Source organism: Erinaceus europaeus, chromosome 19, assembly GCF_950295315.1.
Source record: "Erinaceus europaeus chromosome 19, mEriEur2.1, whole genome shotgun sequence".
Taxonomy (NCBI): domain Eukaryota; kingdom Metazoa; phylum Chordata; class Mammalia; order Eulipotyphla; family Erinaceidae; genus Erinaceus; species Erinaceus europaeus.
In genome coordinates this window covers 44,815,971-44,834,864 of record NC_080180.1, presented here as the reverse complement: position 1 = coordinate 44,834,864, position 18,894 = coordinate 44,815,971, and the positions used below count along the sequence as shown (strand labels likewise).

At 38.1% G+C, this 18,894-nt stretch overlaps 1 protein-coding gene across 1 annotated transcript in view; it reads left to right on the top strand.

The window, feature by feature from the left end:
• Nucleotides 1–18,894, top strand: part of RXFP1 (relaxin family peptide receptor 1) — a 120,734-nt gene that overhangs the window by 24,537 nt on the left and 77,303 nt on the right. Inside the window, exon 2 of the mRNA XM_060178896.1 lies at nucleotides 18,264–18,401. Coding sequence (XP_060034879.1) covers nucleotides 18,264–18,401 — 138 coding nt within the window. The remainder of the gene's footprint in view (nucleotides 1–18,263; nucleotides 18,402–18,894) is intronic.

The following is an 18,894-nucleotide window of genomic DNA, read 5'->3' as shown; positions in this document are numbered from 1 at the left end:
CTTTCTGTCCTATCCAACAACGACGACATCAATAACAACAATAATAACTACAACAAGGGCAACAAAAGGGAATAAATTAATTAATTAATTAAAAAAAGAAATGAAATCCAGAGGATCAGGTGGTAGCACAGCGGGTTAAATGCTGGTGGCACAAAGCACAAGGACCCGTATAAGGATACCTGTTCAAGCCCCCAGCTCCTCACCTACAGGGGGGTCACTTCACAAGCAATGAAGCAGGTCAGCAGGTGTCTATCTCTCCCCCTCTCTGTTTTCCCCTCCTCTCTATTTCTCTCTGTCCTATCCAACAATAACAGCAATAACCATAATAGCAACAACAACAAAAAAACAATAACAAGGGCAACAAAATGGGAAAAATAGCCACCAGGAGCAGTGGATTCATGGTGCAGGCACCAAGCCCCAGCAATAACTCTGAAGGCAGAAAAAGAAAGAGAGAGAGAGGAACGGAACGGAACGGAACGGACAACTTCCTGACCTTCTATTGCTAACTGGAAAATCCTACAAGAACACTTGAGCAAGAATTTCTAAAGTTACAGTTTAACCAACTGATGTTTATCTCCCAGGATGTATAGATAACAATAACAATATTCCAGGTCAGAGCAAGTGGAAAAATTCCACACTTTCAACCCTATAAAACAACAACAGAAATTTACAAGTTATTATCTGTCTTTGCTCACTATACTGTTTGACATCAGTGATTGATTCTTCCGTTCCTTCCCTAACATATATATTCAGATTCATATCTGTAACTGGCAGAGAAACCATGAGAGTACAGTCTGTTCCTGGATTTGAAGCCTCCATTAGGTTATCTAACAACTCTTTGTCTAACTTTCATTGAGACTTCCTACTTCACCTGACATGTATACAACATGTATTTTTTTCTTTGCTATATGATTTGATAATGAATTACAGATATGACTACTCCTCACTCCTAAGTATTTCAGTCTGTATCTCTTGATAATTACTTCAAGATTTTTACAGTTACTAAATTTGGAAGCCTTAGCTTTGATGTAGTAAGGCTATCTAATATAAATCCCACATTCATATTTCACCAATTGTCCTAATCATGTTCTAATTATTACAAAATACAATAACAAGGGCAAAAAAAAAGGGAAAAATGGACACCAGGAGTAATGGATTTCGTGGTGCAGGCACAGAGCCCCAGCAATAACCCTGGAGGCAAAAAAAAAAAAAAAAGAAAAGAAAAAGAAATGAAATCAACAACTTCCTGGCCTTCTGTTGCTAATTGGAAGATCCTACAAGAATACTTGAGCATAATTGTCTAATTCTGGCCCCCATCCAGGATTATACCTTCATGCATCAGTCACTGTTCCTTTAATCTGAAGACAGTGATATGAAAAATTTGTCTAACTCAAGAGAACTCATTCATATATATGTAAAAAAAAAAAAACATAAATTTCCAAATAGATGATCATCAAAAAATTTTCCAAACATATCCAGGAGAGGAAACTCACATCCTGTGTTTGGAGCCAATCTATTAAATTATCTCCGAACATTTTGCACTACTTTTTAGTTAAAATTATGACTCATGGAACTGTCTGATTTCACATTTACTTGTTCTTCAAATGGTTCTTGATCATTTATCACATTTATTTACTGACTAACTTTCAAAATTATTTCTGCAGCCCTAACTCTTAACACTTGAGTTTCACCTCTTGACAGTTCTTTCAACCCATTCATGGTCCTAGGCTGTGTGGTGGTACTCCTAATTGAGCACACACATTACCATGCACAAGGACCCAGGTTCAAGTCTCCAGTCCCCACCTGAAGGGAAGGAAGTTTCTCAAGCAGTAAAGTACTACTTAGGGTGTTTCTCTTTCTCCCTCTCATTTCTAATTTTTTTATTAGTATCTTTATTTATTGGATAGAGACAGACAGAAATCAAGAAGAAGGGGATGATAGAGAGGGTGAGAGGCAGAGAGACGCCTGCAGCACTGCTTCACCACTTGTGAAGATTTCCTCTTGCAGGGGACTGGAGGCTCAAACCTGGATCCTTATGCATTGTGACGTGTGCTCAACCAGGTGAACCACCACCTATCTCCTCTCCCTCTCTATATCTCCTTTCCATTTAGGTTTCTCTCTGTCTCGACACAGTAAAATTTAAAATAAAGTAAATAAATAAAATTGGGGGACTAGTGGTTTACAGTTGATAGTAAATACAGTAGTTGGTAAATGTGCAAAATTTCTCCGTTTTCTACAGAACACTATAACCCCCCACCTAGGTCTTCCTCCACCATCATGCTCCGGGACCTGAACCTTCCCAGCTCCCAGAGTTCTTTACATTAGTGCAATAAACAAACCCAGTCCAAGTTCTGCTTTGTGTTTTCCCTTCAATAAATATATTTTTTAATGCATTCACAGTTCTGATGTTCCCATACTGCGTAGAATTGATATTGCTATTTTCCCTGTATCTGTTAGGAATGCTTTCTGAATGTAACCAAGAGAAAGACTAGGGGGCCTAAAAATGGCCTCCAGGAGCAGTGGATTTGTAGTGCAGGCCTCGAGCCCCAGCAATACCCCTGGAGGCAAAAAAAAAAAAAAAAAAAGAAAAAGACTAAGCAACAATAGTTTATGCAAGTAAGAAGTTAGTTTTTACATAAACACAAGAAGAAAAAATGGGGCTGGGTGGTAATTTTTTTAAATATTAATTAAAATATTTATTTTATTTATTCCCTTTTGTTGCCCTTGTTTTATTGTTGTAGTTATTATTGTTGTCGTTGTTGTTGGATAGGACAGAGAGAAATGGAGAGAGGAGGGGGGAGACAGAGAGAGGGAGAGAAAGATAGACACCTGCAGGCCTGCTTCACCGCTTATGAAGCGACTCCCCTGCAGGTGGGGAGCCGGGGCTCAAACCGGGATCCTTACTCCGGTCCTTGTGCTTTGCAACACCTACACTTAACCCGCTGCGCTACAGCCTGACTCCCTGGGTGGTAATATTTTTAATAATTTAAAACTAAACAAAGTTCATCATGAGGCTTCATCAGTTCTGTTATTTCTTAAAAATTTCTCCAAAGAGTAAATAATGAAAGACCTATATTTTCCTTTCTTGTTTTTTACTGTTTCTTAAAACACAAAGGAAGGAAAAAAGAGAACAGTAAGCTGGTGTATTCATTAGAAATAATTGTTCCATGTGAAGCATAAGTCTGAATTTATGAAGCTGCCATTTTCAATACATTGTCAAGAATATTAGAAAGAGGTCTACTTAGCTGTATCCTGTTCATCTCAGATATTGTTGAGGAACTACCTTGGAAAACCCAGGACAACACAAATGTAAAATACCCTGAGAGAAAATGTAAAATACCCTGATAGAAAAGCCTCGATGATAAGTCCTTGCAATGAAAAATTTCAGAAGAGGGACAGCTCAACCAGAACATAAGTGGTCAAAAAAGAAGTCAGTTTGATAATATACTTGTTCTTGCTCATAAATGGTAAGACTTAGAGGAAAAGAGATATACTAGGACACTGTCAGAAGATCAAAAAATTAAAAAGGCATGCAAAAGTATGAGGGTTTTGTTTTTTTTTGTTTGTTTGTTTTTTAGGAGCTCATAAGCCAGTTTCTTGGGGGAAGGGAGGAGCGTCACCTGGGAGTCGTGACTTGGTTAAGAAAACATGCATTTGATGACATAAGATAGACCTGAGTTTGAATCTCTGCCACTTAATAGTTCTGAAGGAATTCATTCCTTCAAAACAGCAAAACCATTTTACTAGTGATACCACTGGTGATTAGTTCTTGGTCCTAACTCAGACAGGCCTATAGATTTGCAGTGCTCTTCACAACCGTCTTTTATCTGCTTCCCTTAAACCTGCCTGAGTCTTGCTCTTCCCCTCCTAAGACTTCTCACAGCTGACTGTCTTTTTTTTTTTTTTAATTTCTTTATTGGGGAATTAATGTTTTACATTCAACAGTACATACAATAGTTCACCTGACTGTCTTATACTTTCCTATTTTTGCCCCTCTAGGAAACAATGCAAACATTATATATACTCCAGGGCTTCATAAATTGAAAGAGTGCAAAGAAGCATCTTATCACAGGGAGATAAGAAGCCCTACTCCTGTAACTGTAACTGTCTTGTAAATCATTATTTCCACCAATAAAAATCATTTAAAAATTACATCGTAAAAATGTTTTTGAGAGTGCATGATAAATGAAACAAATTCAGGAAGAAAAGTGACAAGTAGTGAATAGATCCAGATCAGTCGGTAGATCTGAGAACTTCCATACGTACATTAGCCTCCTGATCGTATTCTCAGCGTTGCATAGACTGGAAAAGTGCTCTAGTTCCCCTTTCTCTCTCTCTCTCAATCTCTCTCTCTCTGTCACTCACTCTCTCTCTCTCATGTGAAGATCTCTACCTCATAAAATAAATAAGCAAATATTTTTAAGTTGTGCTCTGTAGTGAAAAATTATGTAATTCTATTTACTTTTACTGTATCAAAATTTTAGTGATTTCACTATGACTCACAAATTATAAGGTTTAAGGGCATAGGAAGAGGTCAGTTTCATGATATTTTAATATATCAAGGTTTTTACAGTATCAATTTTAAATATCAGGCTTTCCCCTAGAATAACTGAAGTATTCCTAGTCATCTCAGTGATTAACATTTCAATAGGAATTTTGTATGCAAGAAGCCCCTGTCCTGGAGATGTTACAACTTACCTTGTGGAAGAAGCAAAAAATTTTCCTATCATGTGAGTTTCAGAAGCTTTAAAGTCCTATGAAGCTGAAGCGAACCTATATAATCTTGCTTTGCTCAGAATTTAGAATTCTGGAAAGTGTGGTACTTCTGAGTGATGAAGCTTCATTATCTGCTACTATTTCACACTTTGGTTAATGTGGAGGGTGATTTAAAATTGGGAAAAGTTTAACCTCCTAAATCTCTGATTAAAAAAAAAAGAAGTTAGGAACTCTTAGTTGAAAAAATTTTATATGAATTATCTATACTATTATCAAAAATGTTTAATGTGCTCTGGGAGATGGCACAGTGGATGAAGTGCTGGATTTGCAAGCAGGAAGTCCCAAATTCGATCCCCGGCAGCACATGTACCAGGGTGATGTCTGGTTCTTTCTTTCCTCCTATCTTTCTCATTAATAAATAAATAAAATATTTTTTAATGTCTAGTGTATGTTTTCTTCCAGACACTATGAATTAGTCAACACTAATTTAATTACATTTCTAGTATTATTCAAGTTTATTCAAATTTTCATTATTATTGAACTGAATATTAGACTATGTTTTTTTCTGTATCTGTTGAGATGACCATATAGTTTTTCTTTAATCTATTCGTGTGCTCACTTATAATATGAGGCTTCCTAATTCAAAACATTCTTGCATTTGTGTAATAAGCCTAATTTAGTCGCATTTTTTCTTTTTTTAATATTTTATTTATTATATGAAAACAGAGAAATTGAGAGGGGAATGGGAAATAGAGAAGGAAAGAGACAGAAATAGATGTGCAGTCCTGTTTCACCACTCGTAAAGCTTTCCTCCTGCAGGTGGGGACCAGGGGCTTGAACCCTGGGTCTTTGCACACAGTGATGTGTGTGCTTAACCAGGTGCGCCGCCGCCTGACCCCTGCAAGTATTTTTTTCTGTTTGTTCCTGCTTTTATACCCATGTTTATAAAGGAGATTACCCCCTAAAAAATTATATCAGTCGCCATTTTTGTTTGCCTCCAGGGGGGACTCAGTGCCTGCACTAGGAATCCACTGCTCTTGGAGGCCATTTCCCCATTTTATTACCATTGTTGTTATTGTTGTTGGATAGGAGAAAGAGAAAACGAGAGAGGAGGGAAAGACAGCGAGGGGGAGAGAAAAACACCTGCAGACCTGCTTCACCACTTGTGAAGCACCTCCACCCGCCCCGCCCCCCGTCCCTGCAGGTGGGGAGCTGGAGCACACAGATCTTTGCACCTTGGACCATCTGCACTTAACCCACTACACTGCTGCCCGGCCCCCTATAAATTAATTTTGAATTCAGCCCGTCTATACTTTTCACTTTTCTCCATCCACATCTTATACTTTAAATTTTTCTTTATTTAATTTATAAGAAAGAAAGAGACTAAAGCACTGCTTCATCTTACATGGTGTTAGAGACAGAACTCAGGTCCTCATGAATGCAGGTATTGATTCTCTCTACCCACAGAGCTACCTTACCAACCACCACTATTTAATGTCATGTGCAACTTTTTGTTCAATGTTTAATTTATTATATCAGTTTTAATTAATATTTCTTCTTTCGGGGTGGGGCGGTAGCTCAGCGGGTTAAGCTCAGATGGCATGAAGCGCAAGGGCAGGAGTTAGGATCCCAGTTCGAGTCCCCGGCTTCCCTACAGGAGGCACTTCACAAGCAGTGGAGCAGGTCTGCTGGTATCTATCTTTCTCCCCCCCCCCCTTGTCTTTTCCTCCTCTCTCATTTTCTCTTTCTCCTATGCAACAACAATAACAATAAGGGCAACAAAAAGGGGGAAATGGCCTCCAGGAGCAGTGGATTCCTAGTGCAGGCACTGAGCTCCAGCAATAACCCTGGAGGCAAAAAAAACAAACAAACATATATATAGCAACTGACCTTTAGAGGGGTTGTTTCACAAGTGGGGAGGCAGGACTGCAGGTGTCTTCTCTCCCCTTTCTATCTTTCCCTCCTCTCTCGATTTATCTCTGTCCTATTAAACAACAACAGCAATAACAGCAACAATAATAATAACAACAGCGATAAACAACAAGGACAACAAAAGGGAAAAAATAGCTTCCAGAAGTAGTGCATTTGTAGTGCAGGAACCGAGCCCCAGCGATAACCCTAGAGGAAAAAAAATTGCTCCTTTCACCATTTATCCTTCATGTATTCTTTATATACAGTAACTGAGCCACTATCTTTACAATATATTTACCTTTTTAAATTTTTTCCTGAGGTAACAGTGATTTACAAGGTATAATTTTAGGGGTACAATTTCACACCTCTTTTGATATATGTTGACACAACACACCCTCTGCCATTTTCATCAGTAAAAGCTTCCCCTTTCTCTGTCTTTTTGTTTTTGTTTTGTTTTGTTATCTCACAGTGCCATTTCTTTTTAGTTTATGAAAGTCCTTTTTAGTATTTCTTGTAAAGTTGATTTATTAACGATGAAATCCTTCAGTTTTTGTTTGTCTGGAAGTTCTGCTTGTCTTTCAGTTATGAATGATAACCTTGTCAGATAAAGTATTCTTGGCTGGAATTTTTTTTTTTCCTTTCAGCACTTTGACTACAGCAGGCAGTCCTTTGTAGTCTGCAAAATTTCTGCTGAAAAATCTGCTGATAGCTTTATGAGAATTCCTTTTTAGGTAACTGGTTGTTTTTCTCTTGAAGCTTTTAGATTCTTTCCTTATCTGTAAATTTTGACATTTTAATTTTAGTGTGTCTTGGTGAGGGTCTCTGGATTTATTTTGTTTGAAGCTTCCCAAGCTTCCTGGGCCTGGATGTCTGTCTGATTCCTGCCCCAGATTAGTTTTCGCCAGGATTGTTTCCAATAGGTTTTCTTCTCCATTTCTTTCCCTTCTCTTCCAGGAAGTCATAATCTAAGAGTTACTCACTTGATGTCTTAGTTTTCCCTTAAAGCGACTTCTGAGTTTATTTATTTTTTTAAGTTTTTTATTATCTTTATTTATTGGATAGAGACAGCCAGAAATCAAGATGGGGGGTGATAGAGAGGGAGCGAGACAGAGAGACACCTGCAGCCGTGCTTCACCACTCGTTAAAGCTTTCCCCCTGCAGGTGAAGACCCAGAGCTCAAACCTGGGTCCTTGCGCATTGTAATACATGCGCTCAATCAGGTGCGCCACCACCCGGTCCCTGAGTTTGTTTATTTATTTTTTAATTCACACTTAATTTTTCAATTTGCTGTTTTGTGTGAGTTCCATTACTTTATTTTCCAGCTCACTTGCTCATTCCTCCATTTTATCAAGTCTGACTGAACTTAAGTCCATGTAATGTGTTTTTCATTTCAGCTAGTGCATTCTTCAGAAATCATCAGCATCTTTGCTGGAGATCTTAACTTTGCTCTTCCATTCTTCTCCTAAATTCACAGAAGATCTTAACTACCATTACTTCAAATTCTTTATCTGGCAAATTGTTTACCTCCACTCTTTAAGGTCTTTTTCTCAGATTTTATCTTACTCTTGTATTTAAAGCATATGCCAATTTCTCCGCTTTGCCTGATTCTGTGTGTCTGTGTCTATGTACTAGATGAAACACCTGCCTCTCACAGTCTTGTGTCACCAGACAAATGGGTCTTTTGGAGCTCAAAGAAAATAAAAACTGAAAATTTACTCTTTCTCTGTGAAAATCCAGACTTTCGATGATACTGCTTCACATAAAAGTTTATATTACTTAAATCAATTAGTGATATGTTTCTTAATTCTCAACTATTAATCATCATCCCCATAAAGGAATAAATGCCACTGAATATATGAGTGAAATTCCTAAGAAACAACAACAAAAAAAAAATTGAGGGAAGAAACAAACTTCCGTTATCTTCAAATCTTATCCCCTCAATTTATAAAACTCAGAAGCAAGCTAATATTTTTAATTGGATCAAATGTAATGCAAGATACAAATTTGTTAGCAAATTTAACATCTCCTACCTAGATTTTCTAGGTGCTTTTGACTTGGTTTTCATGTGAAGTTATTCATAATGGGGAAATCACATGGGGAGAATATGAGTGAAATATGGCATAAATTATTAAGCTGGTAACATTGAGTATATAGCATTTATGAAAAATCTATTTCTATATAATTAAATATAGTCTATATATTGTTCATTTTTATTTTGTAATTATTTATTGCAATTACAATCCGGTGTAATAGGGATTGAAATGGAGCATGCAGAGAATGCTAAGAAGGTAAGTGGCTTACCACTTACCTTCCAGGCTGTAAGTGGCTTTCAGGAGGAGGTGATATCTGAATCCAGGTGAAAGTAAAGGATATTGTCAGGGTAATGAAGTAAGCATATAAACCCATTTCATTGTCACTTTATTGGCAGCAGGTAGCAATGTGCAATCACATTTGGAAATTCGGAACTGTTCTTGGGGTCAGTTCTGTGCGAGCTCCAAAGTCAGACTGGAATTTGGACAGGCAATGAGAAGGGTATAAATTTTGGAAAACTGAATGTTCAATGTGTCTAGAGCAACAAAAACTGAGGAAAAAAACTTTTTTTTTTAAACAATAGCACTACTCAACTCTGGCATATAGTAGTGTCGGACACTCAACCTTGGATCTCTGTTGCCTCTGGAATGCAAATCCATTGCACTACTAATGGTGTAATTAAAATTTGGCAAAGGCGATATCATAAAGAGACACTGAGCACCTGAATTTTGTGAGAAAAAATTATTTTTTGTTACTTATTCAACTTTATAAAAAAACAGACAGCTAGCATTTCTCAAGGTATTTTGGTAGATACAAAATGCACATATATTTCATTTGAAGCCTGGTATTTTTCCTTTAAACAATAGCTTCTTTTAAACACCTGTTATATTATTCATGAAGCAGTTCAATGATCTGAAAATATTTTGTAAAATATTTTCCTTTATTTTTGGCAGAATGTGTTTAAATTGTCCAATTTTTCAAAATTCCAAGTTATTATTTTGGTAAATAAATGATTTAATAATCCTTGTAGTTAAAAAATTATCCCTTGGGAGTCCGGTGGTAGCATAGCAGGTTAAGTGCAGGTGGCGCAAAACGCAAGGACCTGCATAAGGATCCTGGTTCGAGCCCCAGCTGTCCACCTGCAGGGGAGTCGCTTCATAGGTCTGCAGGTGTCTATCTTTCTCTCCCCCTCTGTCTTCCCCTCCTCTCTCCATTTCTCTCTGTCCTAACAACGACAACATTAATAACAACAATAACTACAACAACAATAAAAAGACAACAAGGATAACCAAAGAGAAAATAAATACAATTAAAAAATTTTTTTAATTATCCCTTTAAATTAACAGAACATCTTCCATGGAAGAAACAAACTATTGCTTCTTTCTTAAGCTACTTGCCAAAAAAAAAAAGAGAGAGAGAGAGAGAATAGCAATCAAAAACTTCCAGAAATACAACTTTACTGGTTCCTCTATTTGGTAATGTCCATCTATTCACAAAATATCTTGAAAGCAATTGTAAATATTTACCATAACATATAATAAGTAGCTACAGAAGTAATTAATTCTCATTTTGCACATAAGCTCATGTACCAGTCAGCTGTTGGGCTAAAATGTTCTCCCAAAGACTCTCCTAACTTGGGACTAATGCCTAGTCCCAAGTTTCTAACCCTGAGAATGAATGAAATTTTAGGACAGATAAATTGGGGGGTGGGGGGCTATGCATCATGGCCTGTTTCAGCAGAATTCCTGGAGTCTGCCTACTAGATGCAGATAGATACCCCCATGTAAAAACAACAAAAAATGTCACCAGACATTGCCAAATGTCTTCTGAGGCACAAAATCACCCTGATTGAAAATGGGTGACCTTCCTATCCTATCTTGTCTCAATAGGTCTAAAGAAAACATATTATAAGCCTTCTCTGACTATCAAAGACTTGGAGCATTTTTTTCATTTGTTTCTTGGCCTTTTGGATCTCTTCTGTGGTGAATATTCTGTCCATGCCCTCCCCCCATTTTTGGATGGGGTTATTTGTTGTCTTGTTGTTGAGTTTGGCAAGCTCTTTATATATGTTGGTTATTAAATTCTAGTCTGATGTATGGCATGTACAGATCTTCTCCCATTCTGTGAGGGGTCTCTTGGTTTGGGTAGTGGTTTCTTTTGCTGTGAAGAAGCTTTGTAATTTGATGTAGCCCCATAGGTTTATACTTGCCTTAGTCTTCTTTGTAATTGGATTCATTTCATTGAAGATGTCTTTAAAATTTATGGGGAAAAGAGTTCTGCCAATATTTTCTTCTAAGTATCTGATAGTTTGTGGTCTAACATCCAAGTCCTTGATCCACTTGGAATTTACTTTTGTATTTGGTGAAATACAGTCGTTCAGTTTCATTCTTCTGCATGTTTCAGCCCATTGTTTCCAACACCATTTGTTGAAGAGACTCTGGTTTCCCCATTTAATAGTCTGAGCCCCTTTGTCAAAGATTAGATGTCTATAGGTGTGGGGGCTCACTTCTGGGCTCTCAATGCTATTCCACTGGTCAGTGTGTCTATTCATGTTCCAGTACCAAGCAGTATTGACGACAATGGCCCTATAATACAATTTGACATCTGGGAGTGTGATGCCTCCAGTTCTGTTCTTTTTTCTCAAGATTGTTTTGGCAATTCTAGGTCTTTTCTGGTTCCAGATAAACATTTGTAGCATTTGTTCTATTCTCCTAAAAAATGTGCTTGGGATCTTGATGGGGATAGCATTAAATTTATAGATGGCTCTGGGTAGTATATTCATTTTGATGATGTTAATTCTACCAACCCATGAACATGGAAAATCTTTCCACTTCTTTGTGTCTTTTTCAATTTCCTTGAGTAGTGACTCATAATTTTCAGTATACAGGTCTTTCACTTCTTTGGTTAGGTTTACTCCTAGATATTTTATTGTTTTTGTTGCTATAGTAAAAGGAATTGATTTCTGGATTTCAATTTCTTCTACCTTAGTGTTTGCATAGAGGAATGCCACTGACTTTTGAATGTTAATTTTGTTGCCTGACACCTTACTGTATTTCCTAATGATTTCCAAAAGCTTCTTGCTGGATTCCTTAGGTTTTTCTGTGTATACTATCATGTCATCTGCAAATAGGGAGAATTTGACTTCTTCTCTTCCAATCTGTATCCCTTTAATTCCTTGCTCCTGCCTGATTGCTATGGCAAGAACTTCCAACACTATGTTGAATAATAATGGTGATAGTGGGCAGCCCTGTCTAGTACCTGATCTGAGTAGAAATGCTTCCAGTTTTTCGCCATTGAGTATGATGTTGGCTATAGGTTTGCTATATATAGACTGATTGTCAGAGAAATGCAAATAAAGACAACGAGATACGACTTCACTCCTGTGAGAATGTCATACATCAGGAAAGGTAACAGCAGCAAATGCTGGAGAAATGGACCTACCCTATGATCCTGCAATTCCTCTCCTGGGGATATATCCTAAGGAACACAACATATCCATCCAAAAAGATCTGTGTACACATATGTTCTTAGCAGCACAATTTGTAATAGCCAAAAACTGGAAGCAACCCAGGTTTCCAACAGCAGATGAGTGGCTGAGCAAATCGTGATATATATACACAATGGAATACTACTCAGCTGTAAAACATGGTGACTTCACCGTTTTCAGCCGATCTTGGATGGACCTTGAAAAAATCATGTTGAGTGAAATAAGTCAGAAACAGAAGGATGAATATGGGATGATCTCACTCTCAGGCAGAAGTTGAAAAATAAAGATCAGAAGAAAAAACACAAGTAGAACCTGAGATGGAATTGGCGTATCGCACCAAAGTAAAAGACTCTGGGGTGGGTGGGTGGGGAGAATACAGGTCCAAGAAGGATTCAAAAGACCTAGTGGGGGTTGTATTGTTATATGGGAAACTGGGGAATGTTATGCATGTAGAAACTATTGTATTTACTGTTGAATGTAAAACATTAATTCCCCAATAAAAAAAAATCAGAAAAGAAAAAAAAAAAGAAAACATATTATAAGCCAGTATCTCACCTATAGGCTAAAAAATAAAATAAAATAAATTTTCATGTTTGAGTTGTCTACTTTTGTTTTTTGCCTCCAGGGTGATCACTGGGGTTCGGTGCCCATACCACGACTCCACTGCTCCTGGAGGCCATTTTTTTCCCATTTTGTTGTCCTTGTTGTAGTTGTTATTGTTATTATAGCTGTTGTTGTTGTTAGATAGGAGAGAGAGAAATCGAGAGAGGAGGGGAAGGCAGACAGGAGGTAAGAAAGATACTTGCAGACCTGCCTCACCACTTGTGAAACCTACCCCCTGCAGGTGGGGAGCAGGGGCTCGAACCCTGATACTCACACCTGTTAATGTGTGCACTTACAGGTGTGTTACTTCCTGTTCCCCATACAAAAATTTTAGTCACAAGGAAATGTCATTAATTCACTCTCTGACATAAAAAGAAAGCCACTAATAGTCACTCAGTCTTTGTATCTCATATGACAGTCAGCATATGTTATTTCTCTGGTTTCCATTCTTCTAATCTCAAAGGATTTCCAGGAGAAGAGATTTAAGTGCCTTATGAAAAAAATTTCTGCTATTGTTACTTAACTTGTTGACCATTATTCTATGTTGTTCCAAAATTTGACTATAGTATTTATTAAAGTCCTTATGCTTTGGAGTAATATCTCAAGGTGCTTTCATAGGTTAACTGATTAATTTTGTATATGATGAGCAATTTTGCGTGAGATGATAATATTCATATTAAAAACTGTAATCATACAAAAATTAATTTCTAAGTACCATTAAAAACACAATAACCAGGAGTCAGACTGTAGTGCAGCGGGCTAAGTGCAGGTGGCACAAAGCACAAGGACCGGATTAAGGATCTCGGTTCAAGCCCTGGCTCCCCACCTGCAGGGGAGTTGCTTCACAGGCCATGAAGAAGGTCTGCAGGTATCTATCTTTCTCTCTCCCTGTCTTCCCCTCCTTTCCCCATTTCTCTCTGTCCTATCCAACAATGATGACAACAATAATAATAACTACAACAATAAAACAAGGGCAACAAAAGGGAATAAATAAATATAAAAAAATTTAAAAAAAAAACACAATGACCTTATTGAAATAGTAAGAATCTATCCCATACTAACAAAGCCAAATACCTCATCCTTCTTACATGGTCAAGGTCACCAGCTGTTCACTGGAGCTCTGCTAAGCACTTTCATTCAGCTGAGTATTTTGTTACCTAGTCCCTGTTGAAATTATTAATTTCTTGCTCTCAGTGCCTTACAAATGCCCAGTGCATAAAATCCAGTTACACTTGAAAATTCATTTATTTTGCTCAGAAAGCCTCCAAGACCCTATTTAGAAATATTTCTTTGTCTCCTTTGTGGAGGGTACAGGAGTTCAGCACCTATCCCTCCTATTTCAGCTCTAGAGATGTTGACAGCAAAGGCCAAAACTTACAGTCCATTTCTAACCAAAAACCATCAGGAAAAAAAACATGCAATTGGCATTGCAAGAAGGTTCCAGCTTATTATACTACATCATCTTTCCTATACCTAGAGTATAGCATTGAAAAGGACCCCAAAATGCAAAATACCTGGACAAATGTGTATTGTGTTGTTAGTATTATTGAAAGTATCTACTTTCCAAGCTGAAGTGACTCATTGATTATTCTAGTAGTGCCTTGCTCCATTATAATAATAATGTTTTGTTTTGTTTTTAATATAGAAAAATGCAAAATAAAACTTGGAAGGGCAAACAATAAAGATAAATACATCTATATATTTCCTCATGAAGAAAGCCTAGCAAAATTTGTACTAAACTTCATTTCCTTAAACTTTTCTATATCTTATATTCACGATAGATGTCAACACACCACACCCTGAACCAGACCTTTCTCCACCACAGGATACTGGTTCCAAGGCTCTTCTTCAATCTCCTCACTATCTTCCCTTTATAGTCATTGGATCTGCCGCAATTTGCCATATTTCATAAAAGTTTCACCCTGTTCTCTGGTATTCATCTTTCTCTTTCAAGGTTTTTCTTTGCACTTAAATGACACTTTCAAGTTCCATCCAAGCTGTAGCAAAAAAAAAAAAAAAAAAGATGTTGTCACCATTCCTTACAACAAACATGGCGTTCACGTCTATACCATAACTTCCTTTACCACTCACCTGTGGTTGGACATTGGGTTGGTGCTGTGCAGACATGTTTAGATCTCTTTGGATATCGTATTTTGTGTTCTTTGGGTAGCTCCTTATGAAATAAATTACTAGGTCATCTAGTAGGTCCATTTTTAATATTTGAGGAATCTCTAGACTTTTCCATGAGAGCTTGTTTCTTCTCCCTGCCTGATCCCCCCACCCCTGTCCCCCACACACATCCTTACCAGAACTTGTTATTCCTGCAATTTTTAAGCTATGACAATCTCACAGTCGTAAAGAAGTATCTCATTGTTCTCTTTTATTTTGTGATTCTCTAATAAGCAGTGGCTTTTATCACTTTTTCATGCCTGCTGGGCATCTGAAAAGATTCCCCTTTCTCAAGAAAATTAAACTAATGCCTAGGGGAAGTCGATGAAGATATATGTATTTTCTTTCATTTGTATTTCTTTGGTTATATTAGTGTAGTTAATTGAGGTAACTGCCTGTGATGAAGCTCACAGGATTGCTAGAAATCGCTTTTCTACAATGAGTATATCACACACAAAGTTTTTGTCTGCGTGTCAACCCCAAGAATCTGTTGACCTAAACTGTCTTTATGCTTTTCAAAACATTTTCCTTGATCCTTCCAAGGAAAAAATTATATTTCAGTGATCTTTCATGCCTACTTTTTCTGAAGAGAGCCCTACAGGGAACACTAGCCCCACCGACTCTGAAAACATGTATCAGCAATTCATACCAGAAGCTTGATAAACATCAAAAAAAAAAAAAAAATCAGTTATGTGGAAGCAGTCCCCATTGGACAAATCTTGTATATTTTTAAAGATTTATTTTATTTATATCATATGAGATAGTGAAAGAGAGAGAGAGAAGGACACTACTCCAGTACATGAGCACTCATGATTGTAGTGGGAGTCTTGAGCATGAAAAGTTCTATGCTCTACTAGGTCATGTCTCAAGTAAAATCTTGGATAGTTTAAGAATACTTAATAAATCGTAATATACTAAGTAAGAAATCAGACATATGGTGCAGGATAAGGCACTGGTCTTTCAAGTCTGAAGTCCCAAGTTTGTTCCCCATTATTGCATGTACCAGAATATGTTCTGATTCTCTCTCTCTCTCCCTCTCTCTCTCCTTTGCCCATATTAACTCACTTCTCTTTTTTTTCCTTTGCCTGCACTATAAACCCCTGCTCCTGGCAGCCATTTTTCCCATTTTGTTGCCCTTGTTGTTATTGTTGTTGTAGTTATTATTATTGTTGTTGTTGTTGTCATTGCTATTGTAGTTGTTGAATAGGACAGAGAGAAATGGAGAGAGGAGGGGAAGACAGAGAGAGAGAAAGATAAACACCTGCAGACCTGCTTCACTGCTTGTGAAGCGACATCTCCCCCCATCCTCCGCAGGTGGGGAGCCAGGGGCTCAAACAGGGATCCTGGGGCTCAAACAGGGATCCTTCAGCTGCTGGTCATTGCGCTTCCTGCCATGGGCACTTAACCTGCTCTGCTACTGCCCGGCCCTTTAACTTACTTCTAAGGAACTGCCTTCAGTCTAGGAGTCTAGTTTAGGTATATACATAATGTTTTATTGAATATTTAAAATGTGTTTCTATTTCCTCTTTGTCATGCAAGCAAAAAAAGGGGGGATAAAGACACCATTCAGCTCTGGCATAAGCAGTGCAATCAAACCTTGGTCCTCAAATCTGCAAATCCTGTGATCTACCATTAAGTTATCTTTCCAGCCTTGTTTTCAGTCCTTGATAATAGACTATTGTTTCTGAAAGATTTATAAACTCAGTAGAGAGAGTAAGCAACATAATTATACTTGAAATCTACCAATATTATTTTTCTTTGTTGTGGTTATTATTATTGTTATTGATGTTGTTGTTGGATAAGACAGAGAGAAATGGAGAGAGGAGGGGAAGACATAAGTGGGAGAGAAAGATAGATACCCGCAGACCTGCTATACCACTTGTGAAGCAACCCCCCTGCAGGTGGGGAGCTGGGGGCTCGAACTCATGTCCTTACACCGGTACTTGTACTTTGCACCATGTGCGCTTAACCTGCTGCGTTACCACCCAACCCCCCAATATTTTTTGTGGGAGTACACTAGGGCTAGAGCTCATGCTCAATTTCACCACAACAGGCCACATTTTTCATTCAGAGAGAGAAAGAGAGTCAGAGAGTGTTGGTATGCTTCTAAAAACCCCTTCTGTTTCATTTGGTTTAAATCCCCCCTGCTTAACACTGCATTCTATTTACATAACTACTGTATTCTATTTACATAACCACTGCAGGGCATTGGTTCAATCCCCACTGGTTCATGATATGTTTTTGCTCCACCCCCTCTCCTTGTCAGACCCTGATTTTCACCAGTCACTTTTCTCTCCACTCTCTCTGCGTCACATCCTGTTCCCACCCTACTGGGCTAGTATATTTATAAGGACAAGATTGTTTGTAGTAGTTAGTTTAGCTTAGCTCAGCTGAGATTGTGCTGCGTCCTGCATGAATAAAGAGATACTGTGTACAGCTCAACCATGAGTCCCTGGTCATCTGTTACCCGCCCGTGAAGCCGGCCCAGCGAAAACAACAAGAGAGAAGGAAAGACACAAAAACATCCAAGCTTTTTCCTTTGCCCTAGCAGCTCCCACTTGGTGTTGGACTTGGACTTGAATCACATGTATTGCATGCACATGCTCTACTCAGTGTCTCTCAAACCTTACAGTTGTCTTTAAAATTATATAAACCTGAGGTTTAAATGCCATAGTTACATTATACCCATACAGTAACCTGCACATGTATGTTAATAACAGCTTCTTTCATATTTGCCCAAATTTGGATGCAACCATGTTCTTTAGTAGGCTCATGGATAACTAGCTGTGGTGTATTCAGACAACGAACTGTTACTCATCACAATTAAAACATAAAGTGATAGGCTGTGGAAAGACATGAAGGAAACTTAAATAGATATTGCCAAGAGAAAAGTCTGTCTGAAAAGAGACTCAGGGTCAGCAGGATAGCTCAACTGGGAAAGCACCTGGTACCATGTGACCTAGATTCAAGTCCATCACACACCACAGGAAGAAAAATATGAGGGTTGTGGTGTCTTTTCCTCTCTGCTGTCTCTGTCTCTCTCCGTGTGTGTGTGTGTGTGTGTGAGAGAGAGAGAGAGAGAGAGATTGAGAAAGTTGGCCTGGAACAGTGAAGCCCCAGAAGTAACACCAACTAAAAAAAGCAGAGACTCTGCCTCATTCAATGTCGTGTACACAAAATCTTGCAGTAGGCCTCACATTTTAAGAGCTATCTAATATATAAATATGAGAGGGCATATGCTATGTGCTTTCCTATAATTCCATACCAGCCTAAATTCTAAACTAAACTAACAGGAAGACCATTTCTTGCAATGCCTATGTATTAAACTCTATCCCTTTCTTCACAGTGGCACATGGGAGTGGACAAGATGTCAGCTGCTCCCTTGGCTATTTCCCCTGTGGGAACATCACCAAGTGTCTGCCCCAGTTTCTTCATTGTAATGGTGTGGATGATTGTGGGAATCTGGCTGATGAGGACAACTGTGGTGAGTGACACATCTGCAAGTCACAACAGGAACTAGTAGCTAGTGTATGTGAAGTCACTGAGACCTCCCATAAGTAAAACGAGAAAACTAAGTTGAAATACAAAACAGAGGTTGTGGAAGGAAATCTTATTTTTATAGTGCTAGCTCCAAAGTTCCAATTTTTCTCTATCTACTCATAACACAATCACTGTTACAAGAGTTGACTGTATACATTATCCAGTGGTTAGCCTACAAAAATGCCCTACAAGAAGCACATGGTATAGATACTGAAAAATATAGCTTCTGGAACCAAACTGCTGGTTTTGGACCTGGATACAATAACCAATTATGTGTACTTGAGAATGTTTTTAACCTCTCTTTACCTCAGCTTTCTCATTTTGTAAAGGGTTTGAGTGTGTGCCCTCACAGAGAATTTTGGTTGCTTAACCACAAAAGGTTAGAAGAGAAATAATGGCATAGTTAGACACTAAGAGATTTGGGGGGGGGGGTTGTT